Source organism: Maylandia zebra, linkage group LG19 (assembly GCF_041146795.1).
Source record: "Maylandia zebra isolate NMK-2024a linkage group LG19, Mzebra_GT3a, whole genome shotgun sequence".
Taxonomy (NCBI): domain Eukaryota; kingdom Metazoa; phylum Chordata; class Actinopteri; order Cichliformes; family Cichlidae; genus Maylandia; species Maylandia zebra.
This window is the reverse complement of record NC_135185.1, coordinates 20,867,054-20,889,051: the sequence shown is the minus strand read 5'-3', so window position 1 is coordinate 20,889,051 and position 21,998 is coordinate 20,867,054. Positions and strand designations below refer to the sequence as shown.

Below are 21,998 nucleotides of genomic sequence, written 5' to 3'. Positions count from 1 at the left end.
AACCCATTACAGGACTTTCACAAAAAAATATCTCCTTCACAATTAATTTTGTTATCAAGTCATAGAAATGTAATAATCTGCCACAGTAGCACGAAGGGTCTAACCTGCTTCTAATATGATTATTTAAGAAAAAAAATAGTTTGACGTTTGGGCAAAATATGCTTATTCATTTTCTAGCAGAGGGTTAGATGATGAGATTGATAAGACTCTAGACTGTACATATGAAATTGTCAGCAGCTGCCAAGCTCAGATTAAACAAGATATAACGGCTTTAATTACTGAGCTTTGCTGAGAGGTGCTGGTAAGTAGATTTTATTGTCCATTTCCAGTCTTTATGGCTTTATTTTTAGCTTGCTGCTTCATATTATTGTTATTAACCAACTTAAAGCAAGAAAACAAATAAACATTTGCCTCCCAAAAACAAAAAGTCACGCTCTCTTTTTTTATTTTTATGAAGTAAAATAATCAGTTTTTGCGCTTCCAACAACAAAGTGACATCTGTTAAACACACAAACAGAAGAAAATAGACAACATAGTGGTGCATTAATCACTTAGTGAATTCATTACTTTTGATCAAGGCCGGCCATTTCCTTTCCAACATCCTCATATGTGGTGTGCAGGGCTCTGTGAATTTTCTGCAAGCAGAGAAGATGATTAGTAACATGGAATCTGTTAAGACACCATCAGATTTGAAATAAATCAGGAGAGATGAATTTGCAAGGGTTATTATTCTATCCAGCTGCAGAGAACATCTGTGACAGCCGTTCCTGCTATAGTGCACTTTTGAATAATTTACTCTAATAATTGCAATTCAGTGAGAGACGGTTCCTTTCTGCTTAAAGTTAACGCGTCAGTTCCTTGAGGCCTTTTTCATTTAAGTATCAAAATGCTTAGGTTAGCATGATCAAAAAAACAACTTTAAAGTGTGACTATGCTTTAATATTTCCTGCGGGAAATGAGGCTTATTCTAAAGATAAGAATAATATTGAGGGTCTGACACAGATGCCAACGCCTCATAGCGGAGCTTCTTTTGTGATGAATGCTAGAGGCTGCCCGCGAGTGGTTGCCCTTTTAGAGAGATGTAGCAAACGAATATGAGCAATATGAGCAGTCTTGATATTTACACTGCTAGTTCCATTATTCACTCAAAAAATGTTGCCACTGGCACCTCATTTGGTAATGGCCAGAGCCTCATAAAAAAAACAAAATATGACCTTTAAATATTCAATTTGTTGTTTCTTTGGTGGATGTTGTCATAAACACACATTTGCTGTCAGAAACTTCCTGCAATTCACATTTATACACTGACTTTGTGAAGAAAATATAACATATTTGAATTTTATGTAAAATAACGAATATTTAAAATTATTTTGCAGATGAAATCTGTATAAACAGCTTCATATAACGATCTGTCTCTTCATCTGTCTGAGAAAAGGCTAAACAAACAAAGGCACGAATGCATAATGTGTCTTTATAAATCAATTAATAAAACACTGCCAGTGGTAAGATTTATTAACTTTTTACTTACAAATTGACTATTCAAGAACCTAATTTGTATTAATTAATGTAATTAACTTGATGGAAAGACATGTTTAATTGAATATGTCTGCTATCACAGACAATTCAGCTTTAGGAACATTTAGTCTAATTGTTGACTTTTTAATTTGTAACCAGTAGAGGGCGTTGGTTATCTGCAAGAAAAGTGTGAGCTCCAGGGGGTAAGGATGTCTCACCAACAGCAATATACATATGAGCACACATGCATATAGCCTTTGACTGTGCTCCTATGCGTGTCTTTGGTGTGCACGAGAGATCATGTGAGTTTTAAATGTCTGAGCATAACTCTTTGTGCTCAAGTGCATGGCATGTCTTGCTAGCATGAAAGATGGTGTGGCCTTATGTTTACTCACCTGGCTGGTGTGCAGCCAGTACTGAAGTGTGTGGCTACGCCGGAGGCGAGGGATGACCAGGTGATAGAAAGTGTGTTCACCTGCCAAGGTCAGCAAGGCTCCACCTACCCCCATGCATAACAACACGAACAGGCCTGAGAAATGCTGGATTCCCATCTGTAGAGTCTGAGGGGGCGGTGACAGAAAGAGAGCATGAAAGAGAGAGAGTGAGGGAGAAGTTGGGGGAGTGACACAGATTACTGAAGACCTAAGCCGACAGAGAGGAAAATACAGAGATTGATGATTTATATTTACATAATTACCATTTAGGCCACTTTTTGTAAACGAGCACTTGATATTCTGCTGTTGTGTATCTAGTTTGGCCGTGTAAGCCCATAAGAATATTAGTCAAGAGAAGAGGACAACAGCGTAAAAGACATTTTTGGAAAGAAAAGGGTGCAGAGCAGCGCGGCAGCAGAGAAAACGGGGGAGGCATAAAAGAGAGTAATAGGAAGAAACAGCAGTTAGTACAGAGATGGTAAAAAGAGACGATGGTTAATTGAAGAGCAGCTTTTCCCTATTTGATTTGCCTAAACCCACCCTGACATAATGTCTATCTCGTATGAGGCATTCATCGGCCTGGAGGAAGTGGAAGAGGCAGGGACAAGAGCAATGCTCTCTAATCATGTTTCCTCCACCCGACTCATTTCTGCACTGTCTCCGATGGCAATTAGCCCCATGCTGACACCACAAATTCATCAGTGACAACACTGACCTCCTTTTGCTCCTAATCCAGAGGGCAGGTTCACACCAACGCCTACATTGTTAGAAAGTAGCCAGCTCTCTGCGCTTCAAATGGGATGAACAGTAATAGCTTTCCGATGCAGGGTGAAGTTAAGGTTTTCGTTTCACTGGAGAAACCTATGACTGCATAATTGCATTTGTTGCTATATTATGGTTTAACTTTGAAGTGGGATTTAAAAGAGATGGCCAAAGGGAGTTGAATAGCTTCTCGATTCGCAAACAAGAGATGTAGATACGGACATTTTGCTCTGTCTAGAGATTTCCAGTCCTTTAAAAGGAGTGCAAGTAAAAGGGAGGGCAAGAACTCAGAGTACTGTAGCACCCACACGATACAAATAAGAATCGACACTCAGACAGTGCGTGCCTGTAACTCTGGTTAAGGTCAGTTTATGTGATTGTATGTCTTTGTTTGTGTGTGTGTGTGTGTGAAATTGTCTGTCAGTGTATGTGTGCCTAGCTGGCAGGCAATCCAGTCTGTGTCCCAAAGGGAGACTCATTTATAGAAGTACAGCAGCAGAAGGCTTTGCTTAACACACAACACACGTATACAATTCATGAACACACACTCCCACGGATGACTTACCTCAGTGACTGCAAAGACTCTCTTTCCGCAGGGTACAACCTTATACCATTTGTCGTGTAGCATGTCCATGAAACCGTCAGACTTGTAGCGACTGACGAACTCTGACACATTACGGGTTAGAGGAGAACCCTGGGGAAGGCCAATACCATAGCCTGAAAGAGGACACAGACACAGATGTAAATACGTGTGCTAAAGGTAACCAACCTGAGAGCTACAGTCATGCCTCAGGAAGATAGTGTCTAACTCGGTGTTTTTTTTTTTGCAGTAAAACCAAAGTCAGACAGTTGCACTTTGCCAAAGGGCAGATGGCCTCTGGAAAAAGAAGATTTACGGTTTACAGTCTTCAGATTGAATCATAAATAAACTATGTTTTCTGGCAAAGTATTTCCACCTATAGAGTGCAAATACAGTGTCCCAAGATTCACCTGGACAACAGCTCTGTATAAAAGTGGAAACCCCCCCCAGCTAAAGCTGTTGGAGGTTGTATTACAGAACACACAGTGGATCAACTTTAAGTATTGCGTTGTTTGAAGCTTCTTTCGATATTACCCAAGAAGTTTATAACTACAAACTCTAATCAGATCTAAAGCATAGAAAAGATTAGATGTTATTCCCAGAGGTATAGCAATAGGTGATCAAGACACACAACCAAGTGGTCTTTCATGACCCGTGTGACCTTCAGGAAAATGTAGCAGTCGTTCTTCATTAGTCTTTCCTTTTTAAAGTTCCCATTCAATTAATTTTCCCTACTAGTGCTTGTTTTAGATGCAGAAAGAGCTGCCAACCATCAGGGTTTCAAATAATTATTCTTAAATGTTCTAATTTAATATCATCCCCGCTGAGACACGATTTAGTCTTTTCTACTCTTTTATGTTTGTTTGGTTTCAGACTTCAGGGTCAGAGTGTAACAAGCTGGCAGCTCTGTCTGATATCAGTCTGCTTCTGTGTCTTGAGTTTGGGGAAGAAAATTGCTTAAATGCGCATAGATGATTAATGATTTTATCTCAGTAACTTAGATGTGTTTCAGAAAGATTTCCGCATATGTTCAAAACTTCCTGTGATTTCGAAACATGTCAAACGCATCAGTGATGAGCTTATGGAGCGAGAATCGAGGCTGATTTAAGATAAAATTATTTTCTTCTTATTCTGAGAGTAGTTAGTAAACTGGGAACAACCTTTCTAAACTCTCAGCAGTGCCTTAGAACTTGGTTTTCAGACATTTTGAGAAAGAAAAAACATCCTCGTGTTGGAACTCTTCCTCCTTTTCCCATCTGGCGGAGCTGTATTAACTCATAATTCATAATCATATTTTGGTGGATTTAACAAATACCCAGCCTTATTAGAGGCTTCTTCAATGAGTAATGTTGTGGTGTTTCTTTCTTTTCATGTTTTTATCAGGAGGATGAATGCACGTGTTCTGTCCCCTTCTTTGCTGCTGAAATAAATATACCTGTGTGACATGGTATGAGATTTTTCTATGTAACAAAGTGGTTCTGGTGACAAACCCTAACAACATGAGAGTGGAAAGGAAAGAAATTTAAGATTATATCTCCACAGTCTACTTTACTTGCTTACACAGTCTTCATCAGTCTTGTAAGTCGAAAGCTACGTTGCTGGAGAGAAAATGTGCTTCTCGCCAACATAACTCAGAATGGAGTTTGCAGCTGTTTGGAAAGTCAGTTTTAGAAACATGTATGATTCTTGAATTTTTAATTCTATTTATGATAATGAAAATAGTTAGGTCTGCCTCTTGAGACCTTATAAGGCATTCTAGACAAATTGTATATGTCACATCTGATACTCATTTCCATTCCAAATGCTCCAACTCCACCCCATTCTCTGTGAGTCAGGCCATTTTAAGGCTGATATCAAATAGTCTGATCCCAGCTTAAGGAATGGAGTGGGATCAAATCTGACTCCACCCTTTAGAGTTCCTTCAGTGGCAAGTATGCAAATATACATATTTTACCTGACTGCTTCTTATGTTGGTTAGATTCCCTTTGGTTACAGTCACATGGCAGTGCTCAGACCGTGGTGATGAATTATTGTCTTGTAAATTACTTTTATGTAAATGAAATTCTCTTTATGAGGTCTTGGTCCAACACAACATCTTGGACTTCTGGTTCTGCTGTGAGGAGTAAATGTAGTAGATGTGAAAATGTCAAAATTAACTTCTTGTGTTATTATTCTTCACTTGTGCATCAAACTCCCTTCTCTTGCCCCTCTAAATGAATGTTAATGGTGTCTTTTTTCCATTTCATTTCTGCTTTAGCCTTTTCTCCCTTAAATTTCACTACATTGTGCTCCACTGTAGAAATAAGATTTATAACACTATAGCATATTACTTTAGAGGTTTTTATAGGTTTTACGCCATTTGCATATCCTGTTTGAAATATATTTTAAAGTGAGCACAATCTTTCTAAATCTGGAACTAGACTTACAGATTCTGTAAAAAATAAAACACCTTCCTCTCACCAAGCCTCACCAGAGCTACTAGCTGCAAAACACTTTTCAAAGCCTGATGCTGATCATCCACTCTGGGCTCACTTCACATTCACACCCTCCAGTTACAGATACAAGACCTTATTTTGTTGAAAGGCCAAACAAAGGTTGGTTCCACTCCATGTGCACAGGAAATTGATACCATACTGATATTATAGCCCTTTTATGAATCCCGTTCTTCTGGTGACACTAAAAAAGAAAGAAAGCTACCTTAGCTGCTCCCTTATTCACGAGGGGTCGCCACAGCGGGTAGCTCTGATGATAGTGTTCCTTTCTAATTATGTAAGTGTAGCTTTCTGTCGGAGGTAGTTATCGCATCACTTTCTTGACAGTATTAATAAGTACTTTTCACTTTCACATCATGGATGGTGAAGAAAAAACATCTTGAAGTGAAAAAAATACAGAATAAATAAAAGTATGTCTTTTTTTTATCTGATTAAATATACAAAATGTCAAAATCAGGTATAGTTTTAGACTGTTTTTTCATACACTTCTGTGGAAGACTCTTAAGTCATCCTTCATGTCTTTATATTTTGCTAACAAGGAGCCAGAATATATATTTTTAAACTGGTGTAGAACATATTTCTTCAGGTTTTCTTTGACTCATTTTCACTCCAACCCTTGTATCTGGACATTTTCAGATGAATTTTGTTTGATTGTTAAGCCACTTAACACTGACTTACAAATCATTCAAGCATAAAAGGAAATTGGACAAATGGAGGAAAAAAAAGGGGGTAACTACAACACATGAATACTATCTGAAAGTCATTTCCTCAAGAAATAGGAAAAATTCCAGTAAAGAACTGACTGATGCATCTGGTTAATCAGTTGATCCATGTACTGTCTGTAAAAGCCTCTCCAGAAATGGTCTCAGTGGAAGGGAGGCTGTGAAGAAGACATTCTTAAGAAATGGAAACAGGGAAAAAAGAAATTTGAAATCTCTGGTTTAGATCATTGTCAATATGATTGCAGGAGGTCAGGAAAGAGGTAAAACATGGAGCAGCTTCCGTTATGATTTGGGGTAAAATTTCAGCCAGTGGCAAGGCTGTGGGAAGTAGGGGTGCTGGGGATGCATCATGCCAAATGCAAAAAATAGATACATAAAGGTTTTGACTGCTGTGTCTTAAGATACCTTATAGTTGGAAGATACTATGAGGTTTCTAGTACACTTCACCCCCAGCTGTGCTCATGCACACACACGCATGAGTGTGCATAACACCCTCAATTCCAAGGACTTTTCCACAGCTCTGGCCAGTGGAGATCTTGTCAAAACTGATGGAATTATGAACAAAAAAAAGTTCAGTCAGATTTTGATCCATCATGCACTAGTATCTGAAAAGAACTTGACTGGCAACGGCTTAATTTTTTCAGCATGTCAATGATCTCACTGTCATTGCAGTAAAAGCATACCTGGCTAGAAAAACACATAATGGAACACTATCAGTCATAGACTGGCCTCCTTAGAGCCCAGCCCTCAACAGTATTAAAGCAGCGTGGGATCATCTTGACAGAGAATAAAAAAAAAAAGGCAGCTGACATCCAAAGAAGAGCGTGAATGTCCTTCAAGAAGCCTGGGGAACTATTCCTGAGGACTACCTAAAGATATGACAAGCTGGCCTGAGAGAGTTCACGCTGTGTTGAAGAAGAAAGGTGGTCATACCAAATACTGACATCCAAGCTCATAAGAATTGCGCCAACTCTGTTTCTGCCTTATATACTGATATACTATGTTTCCACGTATTTTTGCACACTTCATCACCATTTCTTTTTCCCTAGCAAAATCATAAGAATTGAGGGGTAGTCTGAGACCTTTGTATAGTACAAATCTTTTGCCCATTACATGCTATATACTGATGCAGTCATTGTTATGTTCCAGAATGCTGCCAAAACAAAGTTGAAATGTTCTGTAGAATATGAAAACAATAGATGCAATCATTTGCAAATAATTTGCACCTTATCTTTAGTTAATTTAGTTTCAAATATTGTTTCAAATATTGAAACAAAAGAAATTCATTTTGTTCATTTTATTTAATAAAAAAAGAAGAAGCTAATTTTAAATTTGACAGTACCAACATTCATGTACGCTGATGCTGGTGGAGTCCAAAGGTGATCCTCAGCCACACCATGTTTTCATGTCTATGAATTGTAAATTGTTTGGGGTGAATGACTCACCGAATGGTTGGTCTGCACCATAGTCTGCCTCTGCCATTTGAATCCATCTGCTCAGTGGTCATTCATCACCCAGTGATTTCCACTTCAGAATGGTGCCTGTTTTAAATGCAGTGCTGCCTCAGAGTTCGAAGATCACGGCCATTCATTACTAGTTTCAGCCTTATCCCTTTCAGCCTTATTTCTGGATTCTCTGAATTTTTAAATACTATTTACCACAGATGCCAAAATCCTATTTTGTCAAGTATTTTCCCATGCACCGTTTCAATAGTCATGTCCTAGATAGAATAGAAAGTAATATCCTCTGTTTTTCTTTTTATGCCAAATCATCTTAATTATCTAATTAAAGTTACCGTGTGTAAAAATGTCACCACTAGATGTCAATAGATTGCAGATTGGTGTTAACTGAGTTCTGTTTTCTTACCTTGCCCAATTCGAGTGCATTATCCCAGCTATGGTGGCTCCTATTAGGACAAACTTAGACTGTGCACAGACTGTACGGCATAAGAGCTGGGCTGAGACTAGCCAGTGTATTTGTACTGCTGTCTGGACCGAATCTGGATCAACCCTAGATTTGTTCCTTGACTGTGCAGGCTGTCTATCCTCTGTTTACGTCAGCTGCCAATGCCGGATGAGAAGCATCCACCTTTATTTACTCTGTTGGAAACTGTAAAACCTTGTGACAGGAGTCCAGTACGAGTCCAATATGAGTCAGAGACGCTCATTCTGACCGATGACAAGGATACTGAGGTGAACTGAGGATATGCTGAACTTTTCTGTCAGTAAGACTGCTGTTCTTGCTGCTCGTAGCTACTGTTAGTGGACTTTTTGGACACTCAAACCTAATATTAGCTGGCATAATGCTAGCTTAAAACCAGCTGTTGTTGTATAGCCAGCTCTTGTCATCTGTCCAGAAATGGTTGCATGTCTAATCTGCTCTTCTTTGCCTTTGGTGTACTATTTATAAGGGTGGTCTCTAGCCACATTAAGTTAAAAAGAAAAGACTTATTCCATCAAATACGATTAGTTGGAAGGGACATGTCCTTTTTGGCTGCTGCGTTTAAATTTAATGAGGAAAATGGTGGCTTCCACAAACCCGTGCCTGCTCCTATTATATGTGTTTTTTAATAGTTTATTTAATAAGATAAGATAAGATAAGATAAGATAAGACTTTATTGATCCCACGCCTGGAAAATTTTTGCGTTAGCTCAGCTCAGGTACAGATATCAGAAGGAAAATACAAAAAATACAAATAAAATACAAACAAATAAAAATAAGTAAGATAATACACTATATACAACGGTAGCATACACAGTATGTGATTATGGATATGGTTGTGGAAATATCCAAGACATAAACTATATAGCTTAACATAACTATTCTACCACTACTATTCCTATGCATAGACATGTACATGCACACGCACATGTACACACTTGAGACAGCATCAGTTTGTTGGGAGATGTAATTACACACTAATCTAAGTATATTTGTGAGCATAATATCTTTTTTCCTATTAAATAACCTAAATAAAAATTACTAACTGCACCTTTAAATGGTTGTAAGCTACTCCATTAAATGTGTTGTTTTTTTTTGCATAAACACAAATTATTCTGTTTTTTATTACCCTCTTACTACTTCCTGAAGTTTAATGTGATTTGTTGTGTTTGTACAATTTTTAATGACTGCATGATTGTAGTTATATTCATTCTTTTACACATCCTCGCGGCTTTGTTTTTTTAGACAAACCAAGGGGTGTACAGTACAGTTCAACTAGAGTTAAATGTCACAGATGTGAAACTGATAGCTTAAAAGGTCTATCTAATTATGCAGCCAGTAATGCAAATCATTATTGTAGTGCATTAAATATTAATCTGTTTTTTATTTATAGAAATTGTTTCTTCTTCATCATCATCAATTGTTTGGTAATGCCTTAGAAGTTTCCCCTTTTGCTTAAAACACCAGCAGCAGCAGTTGGAATAATGAGAGCAGACAAAGCAATAAAATACAGAGTAGTTACGGCAATAAAATTATATAACTCTAATATTTTTAATTAAGTCACACATTTAAGTACAATCTTCCACCAGTGTTTATTGCTTTAATTTCTATAGCAGCACATTCAAGTGTTGTTTAATAGCTGGAGAGGATTGCCTCTCTGCCCTTCACAACTTACTCAAAAGGGATCTGTTTTGCATTACGACCACTATTTCTACAGGTGAAAAGTGAAAGAAATGTGTTCCTCAGCTTTGACTCAAAAGAGAAGACCCTCTTTAAAATGTATTGCTATACCAAACCTCCAGGGATTGTTTGTTTCATTTCATCTGTACTGCAGTCACAGACACAGTCATACCAACAGGGGTTTTGTGTGTGTCTCTCTGTGTGTGTGTGGCTGGCTCAGACTTGGCAGCTGTTTGTCAGTGTGTTTATGTGTGTGTATGTGTGTTATGGGGCTGTCAAGGTGTATGAGCCCGATGGGGGTTGTGGACAGAAACAGAGAATAGCGAAGGTTCACGTAGCTGTCACACTCTGCTTCCTACATGACAAAGACTGCCAAAGCCTCCATCCCTTTGCTCTTTCCTTCCTTTACCGACCCTTCCTTTCTCATTCTGCTTCCTTTCGTCTTCTCTTCCCCCCTCATCCTTTCTCTTTCCCCATCCAATGTCTTTTCTCTCCCACCATTGCCGCTGGTCTCTTCCTCTGTTAGTCCACTCTTTATCTCTGTCATCCCTTCGCTTTCGTTCAATTTCTGCTTCAGTTCATTCTTCTCTTTATCTCTCGGCTCCTCTCCCGAGTCCACTGCTTTGTCTCTGTATGTCTCGCTCCTCATGCTTTTTTTTTTCTTTCAAGCAGACAGAGCATTTTTCTGTCATCAGCATATCTCCATCCACAATTCTTTAGAGCACTCAGTCAAATACTGAAATGCAAGTGGGCACTCACTTGTCATTTGTTTTGATTCTTTCCCCCAGACGTTCGCATTTTCACTGTCACTCAAATCCCCCCACACACTCAAAGACACACCGGTGCCCGTCGAGTTTTACTTAAAAGCACTGGGTTTGTAAAAAGCTCAGCTTATTTCAAAAACACAGATGATCTGTTCAAACTTTACAGTTACATTTTTTGTAAAAAGTGCATTTAATATTGGGTTCATGTTCCCCTAAGCACACCAGCTTATTAGTGAGTATGGGTTGTATTAAGTCACTTTCATGGCTCATTGCCTACATTCATTGCTGTTATTGAGGTTTGACTATTTGCAGGTGTTTTACTCTTACATTGGTTACTGTTTGAAAAGTAAAGCACATATTTTTTTGTGCACAAGTGGGTTTTCTTGCTACTTTGTAGGTGTAGTTTTTCCAATTGTGTGAAAGCTACTAAGAAGGAAATTTAAAGTACAGTTGGAGGAATATTATAAATAGGGATGGGTATCGTTTAGGTTTTATCCGATACCGGTGCCAAATCGGTACTTTTGAAACGGTGCCGGTGCTCAAACGGTGCTCAAACCGGTGCTTAAAGAATGGAGAACACAAAATTGGTCCAAAACCCTCTCATATTCAGCTGGTTTTGTAAAAAGATAACAATGTTAGCCTTTTCTGCAGCTATGGGGCATATATGGTATCACTCTTAGCTGGAAGCAGTGCTTAAACAATGGAAAAAATACAAACTTTGTCCAAAAACCTCATGTTTAGCTGTTTCCCTCTTTTTCTTTGGTCATTTTAGCCTTTTTGGCCAGGGTGAAGGGAGTATCTGCCATCAAACAAGAAGACAGCCGCATGTAGCTATGATGGTGTTTGCTAGTTCACCTTACATGCATTAATGTAATAACGTGGTTAGCCTACTCAACATAAATTACACACGAACAACATTAAGCTACTCACGCAGAGAAGAACGGCTGCTGCTGCCATCAAATACGGCGCATTTCTCGGCTTTAAAAAAAAAAAAACACGCTATGCGTCGCCAGGTGTTTCATCGGATTCTTGGTGTTACTTCCTTTGACAGTATCAGCTTGTAAGGAAGAGGACTCCCTTACTGCATTTATTTATATTGTATTGTCTGTATAGCACTTTAGAGCACACCTTTCACTTTATTAAAAGCACCTTATCAAGCACTTTATGTAGCATTGCACTTTAAGCATGGATTTGCACACAAGAAGTTTAAATATTTATTGACTATTTATTGGGAATTTTAAAATCAGTTGGTAGCCTTGTTTCAGATCCTGCACAGCTGCTCCTCATCAAGGAATGTGGTGGTTGTCTGTCAGGAGAGAAGAATGGTGATTGAGATTGTGATTAAGGTTTACCAATAAGGAAAACTAAGGCAAATGTGTGTGTGAAATCTAGGGATAAAAGTGGTGCAAATAAGTGTTTGTAAGTTAATGATTACTCACCTTTCTTGCCTGTGTCCTCTTCAAGGTGTTTGGGCAAATGTTTCCCCGGGGGTCCAGACACCATTTAAAGGTTCCGGGAGAGTCCATTGGTAAAGAGAGTGTGGTGAATCTTTTTGTGCTTGGGTTTCTGGGTTTTTATAATATTGGGTTTGGTGTAACATTAAAGTGTGAAATATTTATTAATATGTAAATGTGAAGATGTATTTATGTATTTATTTATTCTTATTGATATATTGTATACTGTGGTGGAAGGTTGGGATTTAAGAATTTACCTGAGAGTGGAATAATGGTTAAGTCTGTGACAGCTGAACATATTTAAGGCTGCCAGTTGTCATTAGAGGTGGATTTTTTGTGCTGTGAAGAAGCTCGACAAGTAGTGATGGGCAGATGAAGCCCCATGAAGCACTGAAGCTTTTCATCCAATTGGTTCACCCCAACGCGAAGCTTCATGAAGCTTCATTTGCTCTAGCAGGACACCTACTGGACGTAAAAATAATAGCTGGCATGAATTTGAAGAGTGTGGCATTTTGCACACAGCCTGTAAATGTCAACAACAAAAGGAGTGTGTAAAACATGTATATTGTAGTGATGGCAGTATACTGTGTATATTTATAGTGGCAGTATGGGAAATGATTATTTGGAAATGCTTGAAATGGAAATGATCATTTACTGTGAGGTGAGGTGTGGTTGGGGTGTGGACAGTAGTTGTGCTTTTGTAACGTTGAGGTATGGACAGCTACACACTGAGGCTTTGAGCCTCAGTCCTGCCTGTTCACATTTTATTCTGTAAAAACTAAATTTTCACTGCTTTTACGTCCTTTTTAGTGGGGAGAACATAGCTAGGATTTAATGATTTAACAAATCTTTTGAATCCTTTGTCCTCCACAATGCTAAATGGCTGGGAGTCCTCAATCACCATGCTGACCAGGTCTTCATCTATTTGAGATTGTTCTCCTGAGGAAAGACAATAAAGACAAAGCACAAATATAAATATCACACACGTAACTTATAACAGTTGTATAATATTGTTATATCATTTAGTAACATTACTGCATGCTATATTATCATTGCATTTGATGGCTCACCTGGTCTTGCTCCACAATCGGTGTTCCCCTTATTCTCATGCAAAGCTCTGTAGTGCCTAAGCATGGATGAGGTGTTGTTGTTATATCCCAGCTCCCTGGCACATAGCAAACACTTCACCTTGTACAAAAGTCAAGACAGCTCAACATAAATTGTATTGCACCATCAGTATCATGACAATACATCTTCTGTAGAAATTTACATACCTTGTTGGGAGGAATAAAATCAAAATGTTCCCACACAGGGGAGGACATCCTCCTCTTCTTAGCCGGCTCCATTCTCTCCTGACTTTCTCTCCTCACTCTCATAAACCTCCAAACTGTCTCCAAACTCTCTCTAACCGCAACTCTCCATCAAACACCCACATTTTGAATGAAGTCTGAGGGGTTTATATCGCTGTCATATCTCGCGGCAAAGTTCGAACCACTTCATGAACCAGTCACGTGGTACAGCCGGGCAGCGAGGCTTCGGACGTCATCATTTTCAGCTCCTCCCATAAATGAAGCAAGCCTCGATACGCGCTTCGCGGAAACGCCCCCTCCATTACTCGACACACGCTCCGAAGCCTCGATACAGAACGTCCCATCACTATCGACAAGTTAATTGTTGTAAGGAGAGCCATATAGCAAATAAATACTTTGTTCCACTACACTTGCCTTGGTCTGTCTCACTGTGTTTCCAGCTGCGAAGGGCTACCCTGTTACACAGCTTAAAGCACTTGTTGCTGGCTGCTGATTTTGCATATTTTGCTGTGAAGTACAGCCAGACTTTTGACCGCTTCGCCTTGGGCATTTTTAATCTGTAGCTCTGCATAAAAGAACGTACGTACCTGGCCCCGCCTACTGTCCTCGGAAACGTAAAATGATTGGCTAGAAGTGTATCACAGCTCAGGAAAAAAAAGCACCGAAATAAAGCACCGAAATGTGCGCTGCTTTTCGGTCTGGTTACTACCGTTTATGTCAGAACCGGTGCCATCATGGCACCGGACACCGGTACCCATCCCTAATTATAAAATATATATCAAGGTGAAGTAATAGATGATCCAAATGAGTAAAATAGAGAAAAACTGTGACCAAGGTGCTAAAGTTGAAGCTTCCAAACAATAGCCAATGTCATGGTGCCTACAGCCATCATTTATATAAAGTCTAAGAACGCAACCTAAAATTTCACTGAAGAAAAACAAATGGATTTGCTGTAAATTTGACTTGTGTTACATTAAACATCAAAGAGCATGCTCCCTATTTCATGTTTTTTTTTTTTAATGTACTTTTACTTCAGTTTTTTGGAGATACAGTAATTTAATAAAAAAGTTTTAAATACGCCCTACTCTCCAAGCAAAACGTGAAATGTGCACTCTCTAAATAAACGTATAACCTTGTGTAACCCTGCATGAGTTAGGCAGTTACAAACTCAGGTGCTTCTGTGAGAGTGGTTGCATCAATTTAGTTTCAGCAGCATCTCCTAGGCAACATAAATAGCATGTGTTATCCCACCAACCTCTTAAAATATGAGAAAAATCCTGTTTGGTGCATGGATATGTGACCTTCAAGTGACACTTTCACTTTCAGCTTTAATCTGTAATTTTGTTTCTTCAAATTGGTAAGAGATGTGCAGGTAAAAGCAGCAGGGGCAATTTTTAAAAGAAACAACCAGCACATTTCGAACTTCAGCTATTTCTGTATTTAACTCGATTTTAAATAGCTAACTGAGAAAACAGGTTTTCAGACACTTTAAATATTGCTGGTTTTCAAAGTCTGAGGTCATGTTTCTCTGCTGGAAAATGGGTTCTGGTGAGAGAAGCAGAAAGGGGAGTTCAACTATCCTGGGATCTTATGAGTGATGGGAAGGTGGAATGTGAGGTGGACCAGCGGATTAATCCAGCATCTTTGTGGTTGTTTTGGGACTGTTGTAGTAAAGAGAAGGCTGAGCTAAGAGGTGAAGCTTTCAATTTACCAGTCCATCTAGATTTCAGACCTCACTGATGGTCATGAGATCTGGGTAATGAGTTTCCTCTGAAGGGTGTATGAGTTCAAAGATAGGCTGGGGAGCTTGAAGTAGAACTGCTGCTCCTCTGTGTTAAAAGGAGCCAGTTGAAGCCGTTTAGGCATCTGGTTAGGATGCCTCCTGGGTGCCTCCCTCTGCAGTGTTTCTGCACATATCCAAGTGGGATGAGATCCCAGGGTAGACCCACAACCCACAGGATAGATTATATATCTCATCTGGATTGGGAGGAATGCTCCAGGAGGAAATGGAAAGTGTTGCTGGGGAGAAGGACATTAGGAATATCCTGCTTAGCCTGCTCCAACCACAACTCAACTTTTGATAAGTAGAAGATGATGAATGGATGTTTGCTGAAGCTTCTGCTTATTTATACCTGTTGATCTCATGGTGTGTGCGAGTTTTTATTTCACTGAATTCCAACTTAAAAATATTTTTTGTTATTGACTGGGGCTAGGAGGCATGAATTTCTAGCTTTTGAAAGAGGGCAAAACTGGATTCAATCAAATATTAATCTTTTCAGGTTGGATAAAAGATTCTTAAGGTTTGTGTCTATGTGTGAACAAGATCCACAGTTATAGGGTTGGATCAAATATATATTCATGATTATTTTTCTTGATTAATCTCTTCTTCAATAACCCCCCCCCCCCAAAAAAAACAAACAAACAAACAAACAAAAAAAAAACCCTGTTAAGCTAGTCCTCTAAATATTTCAGAAGATGACATCTTTAATCTAAAAACTGCTGTCACATAAAATAAGACATCAAGCTGAATTATTATTAATTAATCACAACAGTTGCCCATTTCTACTAATCACGTAATCAAGTCAGTAATGCTTAATTTTGTTTCAGACTCTGCCACATTTCTGCACGTACGCGCACATGTCACACACAACTACAGACAAAAAAACGTGTCTGTACGTCACTCTCGTCAGACGTGAGCTGCCCGACCAACAATACTTTCACCCCGCCAACAGGATCCTTTGCCATCCTCGTTTTGATCTTCAGACGTGCTTTGTTCTGCTTGACTGAGCTTGTGCAGACCACTTATGCACGCAGGGACACATGCTCCGCATGCACACCAACCCCATACACACACATGCGTGCGGGCAGCTAGTGGCTGCGTGTTCAGTGGCAATATTATTAATGGGGTGTGTCTAGGCTGTCGTAAACATCTCCCAACAGCACTCAGCGAAAACAGACGCACGGCGACACCCCCGCATCTCCCTCCACTTAAGCAGCCTGAAGATTTCAGCAGAGCACCTTGCCTGGAGCGACTCCACAGTCCCAGTTCCAGCATCTCTCTGTATCTCCTGACCACAAACTGCTCTATAAATCCCGCTTGCATCCACATACAGACAAAATAACACTTCCTCTCTTTCTTTGCTCCATTCTTCCACTCTGTGTCCTTTCTTCCCCTCCCTTATTCCATCTGCTTGGGGTGAAGGTTTGTCTTGATTAGGAGACTCTGTTGGCTGCCTCTTTTATCACTAGCTGTGCAGAAAGGAGCAAACTGGCAGTGGGCAAATGAAAGCCCTCTATCTCCTTCTTATGCTCAACTCCCACCTCACTCACTGGCCCCCGATTTCTTTACTTTTGTTGTTCTTACTTACTTTTTAAAATCTTTTATTCCGTCTCGTGTTTTTTTTCTGTTCTCCCTCTTATTTGTTTTACTTGTCTCATGTTTCCTGTCTGTGTCATTTCCTGTTCTTTCTTTATTTAGCCCCATCCTACTCTCCCTCACTCCTGCAAAATAGCTACTTGAACAAGTGTAGATTCTTTGCATGACTTATTTGTGTAGACGGTGAATCAAGTAGTCATCAAACTGACACGCTCTACATATCAATGAGACCTGCTTTCCCTTCTTCACATTCATGAGTAATGGCTCAGCGCTGTCCCTGGGCTCATTTTGTACAATGCAATGAAGAAAGCACTAGATAATCTCCAGTGAACAAGGACTGTAGAGGAAGTAGGGAACGTGGGAGTGGGGTCTTTCTGAGGTGACACTTTGATTGACAGAGAAATAGTATCAAAGATAGTGTCTGGTCCCAGGTGGCACCCGTACTAGCTTCTATTTATCGTCTGTGTTTCTGTTTGTGCCTGTATCAGTGATATGAGGAGAAAAGAAGTCTGATATGAATCAAATACACAAATGCATGCACCAGCACACAAACGCACACCTACAGTAATATGCGTGGACATAAATAAACATATGTGGTCATGCGTGAGCTCCCAGCGCCAATTCTATCCTAGTAAAGAAAAACCTCCTGGTGACTAAGCTACAATGGGTTAGAGGTTAAATGTTTGATATATCCAATAAATGTGTTGCGCTAGCAGAAATTTCACTTCAAAGTCACCTTCAGAATGTGTATATGTGCAGACGGCATGTGACTAGAATACTGTAAAACTTGCTATAATAGCTAGAATGCTTTATTTATCTCGGCGAACGGCAGAACCTGAGATTTATTGGCGCTGGGACATAATTTCTTTCGGCAGGTCGTCAGCAGCGTTTATTTCTAAAAGTGTTATAATTTACTCCTGTGTGTGCGTATGTGTGTGTGTGTGTGCACATCACTGCAACTCCTACTACTGCTACAGTACTGCAACTTCTTATGTTGCAACTTTTTCCAGTATATGGGGCCATAATAATCACGTAAAGTAATCAGTTACTTGGCCAAAAAACATGAGTTATTGTTGATATAAATGATCAATGGCTACAGCACACAGTGTAATTTGTCTTGTATTAAAGCCTCCAGAAAAGAGTGATATAAGCCCTTTAGACTTTTTTGCAAATAGGGGCAATGCTGTTTACCTTGTAAACAGATATATTATATATTTCTTTGCATACATAAATCTTATTTACAATATTTAAAAGCTTCTATTATTGTTATATTTCTTCTTTTCCAACAGTACCTCAGTGACACGTGCAGAAGGAAAATGCTGGAAAGAAGGAAAAAAATTCAAATTTAGCTGCACATGTTTTCCGTGCACGTCTCTGAAAATATTATGGTTTTTGGGGCAGAAAAATAAAGTGTACCAAGAAAAGAATCACGCACACACATCAGTGCCAGACTCTCAGATATAAGCATGCGTAAGCCCACATATTCATGGAGCAGTGTGCAAGAACTTGAATCTGATATCCCCCTGTGGGGGTCATTAGCTATTTTCTGATTGGCAGTGGATTTTTTTTACATGTTTTTTAAATGTTCTTGGAATGTCTGAGCATCAAAGTCCAAAGTGTTCTGACTGGGCAGTCTTGTTAATAATAGATGGTTGAATACTTTTACCCTGGAGCGTTATAAGTTCACACAGTGAATCACCGTGTTATTCTGTCAGTCATGTTGTTTCCTTAGCTACTACATGACTGACTACAGCATTTGAAATGAATCTGTATATATCTATATCTATATGGGTCTCCCATTGCCTTAAATTCACTTTGACCTGCCTTGAACAGTCAACTTGACCAGTGATAGCATAGCAAGGAGGAATGAGCCTTTAAAAATGCATGCATTAGCTAGGACTCTATCCTCACAGCACTGACTCTGGAGAGCAGGATCATGTGGCCCACACCTCATGTGTGGCCTTCCACACATATCCTGTGGATATATACTATAAGCAGTCAAAGAGCTAGACTAGCAAAGGTCAGTAGAAATTTTTAATATATCCCCCAACCCTGAGTTAAAGTCCTGACCTGAATTATTGTTTCAGTGGACCTCTAAGTGTGTGACTACATGAATAAATGTTACTGTTTTATAGAGTTTTGGGGTGTGCATGTGTATGCATGAGTGCTTTTCAACGCCTTTCAAGTTGTTTTTTAAAAAACTGGCTTCAAACAACAACCACGGGCCCTCACAAGTGATAAAAACAAGTGTGTGTGTGTGTGTGTGCTAGTGTCTGTACCTTCAATAGCAAATGGCTTTCCCACAGTAAGTAGTTTGCAGTCTGCATCGATAGAGACCTCATAGTCCAACAGGGCTTTATCCATGATGAATGCATCCAGGGCAGGAGGATCTGTCCTTCACCACCAACAACACACACACGCACACACACACATCACAAGAAGTGAGAGAGTAACATTAATTGAAGACGATTAATCTTCGGTTTTACAAATCAGATTCTGTTTCCACACAATTCCTAAATCTCCAGACCTGCTCAGGAACCTTGGATTTAGGGCTGTTATGCCACTGTGTCATTTATACAGGGGATAAGATTAACTGCATTCTAATACACTATGTAAACACATACATCATTACCTAAACCAACATCCTCTGTCGCGGACTGATAAGGCATTATACACACTGCTGAAGACTTTCCTACTCTGGCAATATCGATCCAATTGACCCTGATTGACCCTTAATTATAGACTGTTCCTCTGTGTGCAGCCTGTGCTGCTGACCATGGTTGGCAGAGGATTAGTTCCAGGAAATAAGGCTCAACAGACAGGGTCTGAATGATAGACCTACACACAGATATGTATGTACGTTCGATGCAGAGACTTTCAAAGTGATAATAATGAACAAATAAACTCAGATTTGAAAGGCATAAAGAAGACGTGTACAAATATAGTCAGTCCAATGGAAAAATAGACAAGACTGATCAAATTACCTGAAACTTGTTGTTATTCAGGACATTTACCACTAAACACAGGCTGACTTTACAAAGTCTTTGCAGTGCTGGGAAGAAGGAAAGTCTGTTTTTCTCTGTCTAGACCTGTCAAATACTATGCACAGGGAGAAAAGTGAGGATAGAGAGTTCTTTTGGGACTAAAGAGAGTTGGAAGCTACCCGATGCACGGCCTTGGAATAAGAGTTGTGTGTGTGTGTGTATTTGAGCATGCCTATAAATATATAGGCATGAGAGTGAGCAGGTACAACTGTAAGCTCTAAGCTTGTGTATGTGCACACGTGTGCACAATTTCCTCTGAGCTTATATGTTTGTGTGCACCTGCATGTGTATCGTGCCTCTCCAGGAGAAGGCTTGGGATTTTTCTTCTTTAAGATTTGACTGCAGTATTGGGGTCAGTAGTTCTGCCAACACAGTATTTTACAGCCTTACTCCAGTTCTCTGCACTGCTGTGACTTCGACTTCTGCTTTGCCTCACACGCAAACAAATGCCGCCTTCATCTTTTCTGTTCTCATCCTCTTTCTCTGAACAAGCGCTTTCTATCTTCCCACTTGAATCACAAAGTCAGCACATGCACCATCTCAGTAGCTCTGCTGGTGCTCTCTGGAGTAGGCATTGTGTCTGAGAAGTGTGTGCGTCGTTGTGGTTGTGCTTGGTACAGTACATGGGCAGGATAAAATTATTATTATTATTATTTTTTTACTATTTTTGTACCCTGTGAATCCAGTCTAGTGTTTTTGATGTGAAGTTTAAGGGGTCTAACGTGGTAAAACGATCTGATTTTACATAAAATAAAATGATAAAGTAAAATGTAAAAACCTGCCTCAAAACAGAATCTTGTGCCCAAACATTTAATCTTTCTGTCATAAGCCCTTTTCTTTATTCAACAGCAAAACTATGAGCGATGAGATGCCACAAAAACTAAATGCGAATACTAAAAGTATTGCCACTCTCATCCTCGATTGCTGGTAATCTGATGGAGAAGCTAAATCCAGAAGACCGCTGAAGGCAAAACAGTTTAGGCTGCCAGAAACCAAAGTGGGTTCATCCTCAACTGCTTAAGGAAAGCCAGCTGGTACGGAAATAACAGATTTGCTAGATGTGGAGGAGTGAAGGACATGTAAAATAAATAAAAAAGTAAATATACAAAAGCAACATAATTTGTGAATAACTAATATAATGAATGACGAGTGTGAACATAGTCTAATTAACTGGTTATTCAGAATGATTATTTCTTGGATTCCTCTGTATGACCTTTTTTCAGCCTTCAGATCATCTTTATAACTTCTGTAATGAGGTTCATTTATTTCATCCACATCCTTTGCATGAACCTTATGAACAGAACTACTTTCTGTCACACTGACTTTTTTTTTACGGTTTTCCATTCATTTTTATTTTCCCCATCACTTAAATTTGTTTTTTAAGTGCAATTTGTTGTAGCTCTTTCTTTTCATTTTCAATGATTTATGTAAAGCATTTTCAATTTCCTTTGTAAATTAAATGCGATACAAAAATAAACTTGTCTTCTGTGCTTGCTTTCATCTGCTTTCTGTCCCCATTCGACATCAGAGTGAATAATTTTTTCTCAGCACTCCCTACATCAGCCTGCCCCTGACCCTTATTCATCCCTCATTAAAAAAAAGTCTAATTATTTCTTTCTTTATAAACTACAAGGACTAATGAAATATAATTTATGTGTTTTTACCTCGGTTACACCTTATGCTGAATTGTGTCTAGATAAGGAAAAGCTCATGATTATGCATGGTTTAAATACATGCGGCTAGAGCACTGAGCACTTCTTCATATTTCTGTCGCATGCACTTGCAAAACAGTGTGTTCTCTTAATAAGAAAACGCTGATAAATGGGTTGCACACAACAGCATGGCAGGTGTAAAGAAAGCAGAAATCATCCCCAAAGCAAAACTTACATTAAGCTTGTAGCTTGTTCTTCATAATAATTCAAAAT

At 39.2% G+C, this 21,998-nt stretch overlaps 1 protein-coding gene across 1 annotated transcript in view; it reads right to left on the bottom strand.

Moving 5' to 3' along the window:
• Nucleotides 1–21,998, bottom strand: part of grin3ba (glutamate receptor, ionotropic, N-methyl-D-aspartate 3Ba) — a 94,397-nt gene that overhangs the window by 3,250 nt on the left and 69,149 nt on the right. The window contains exons 8-11 of the mRNA XM_024806207.2: nt 19,309–19,424; nt 3,277–3,428; nt 1,911–2,075; nt 568–635 (exon numbers count right to left, since the gene is read on the bottom strand). Of these exons, the coding sequence (XP_024661975.2) occupies nt 568–635; nt 1,911–2,075; nt 3,277–3,428; nt 19,309–19,424 (501 nt within the window). The remainder of the gene's footprint in view (nt 1–567; nt 636–1,910; nt 2,076–3,276; nt 3,429–19,308; nt 19,425–21,998) is intronic.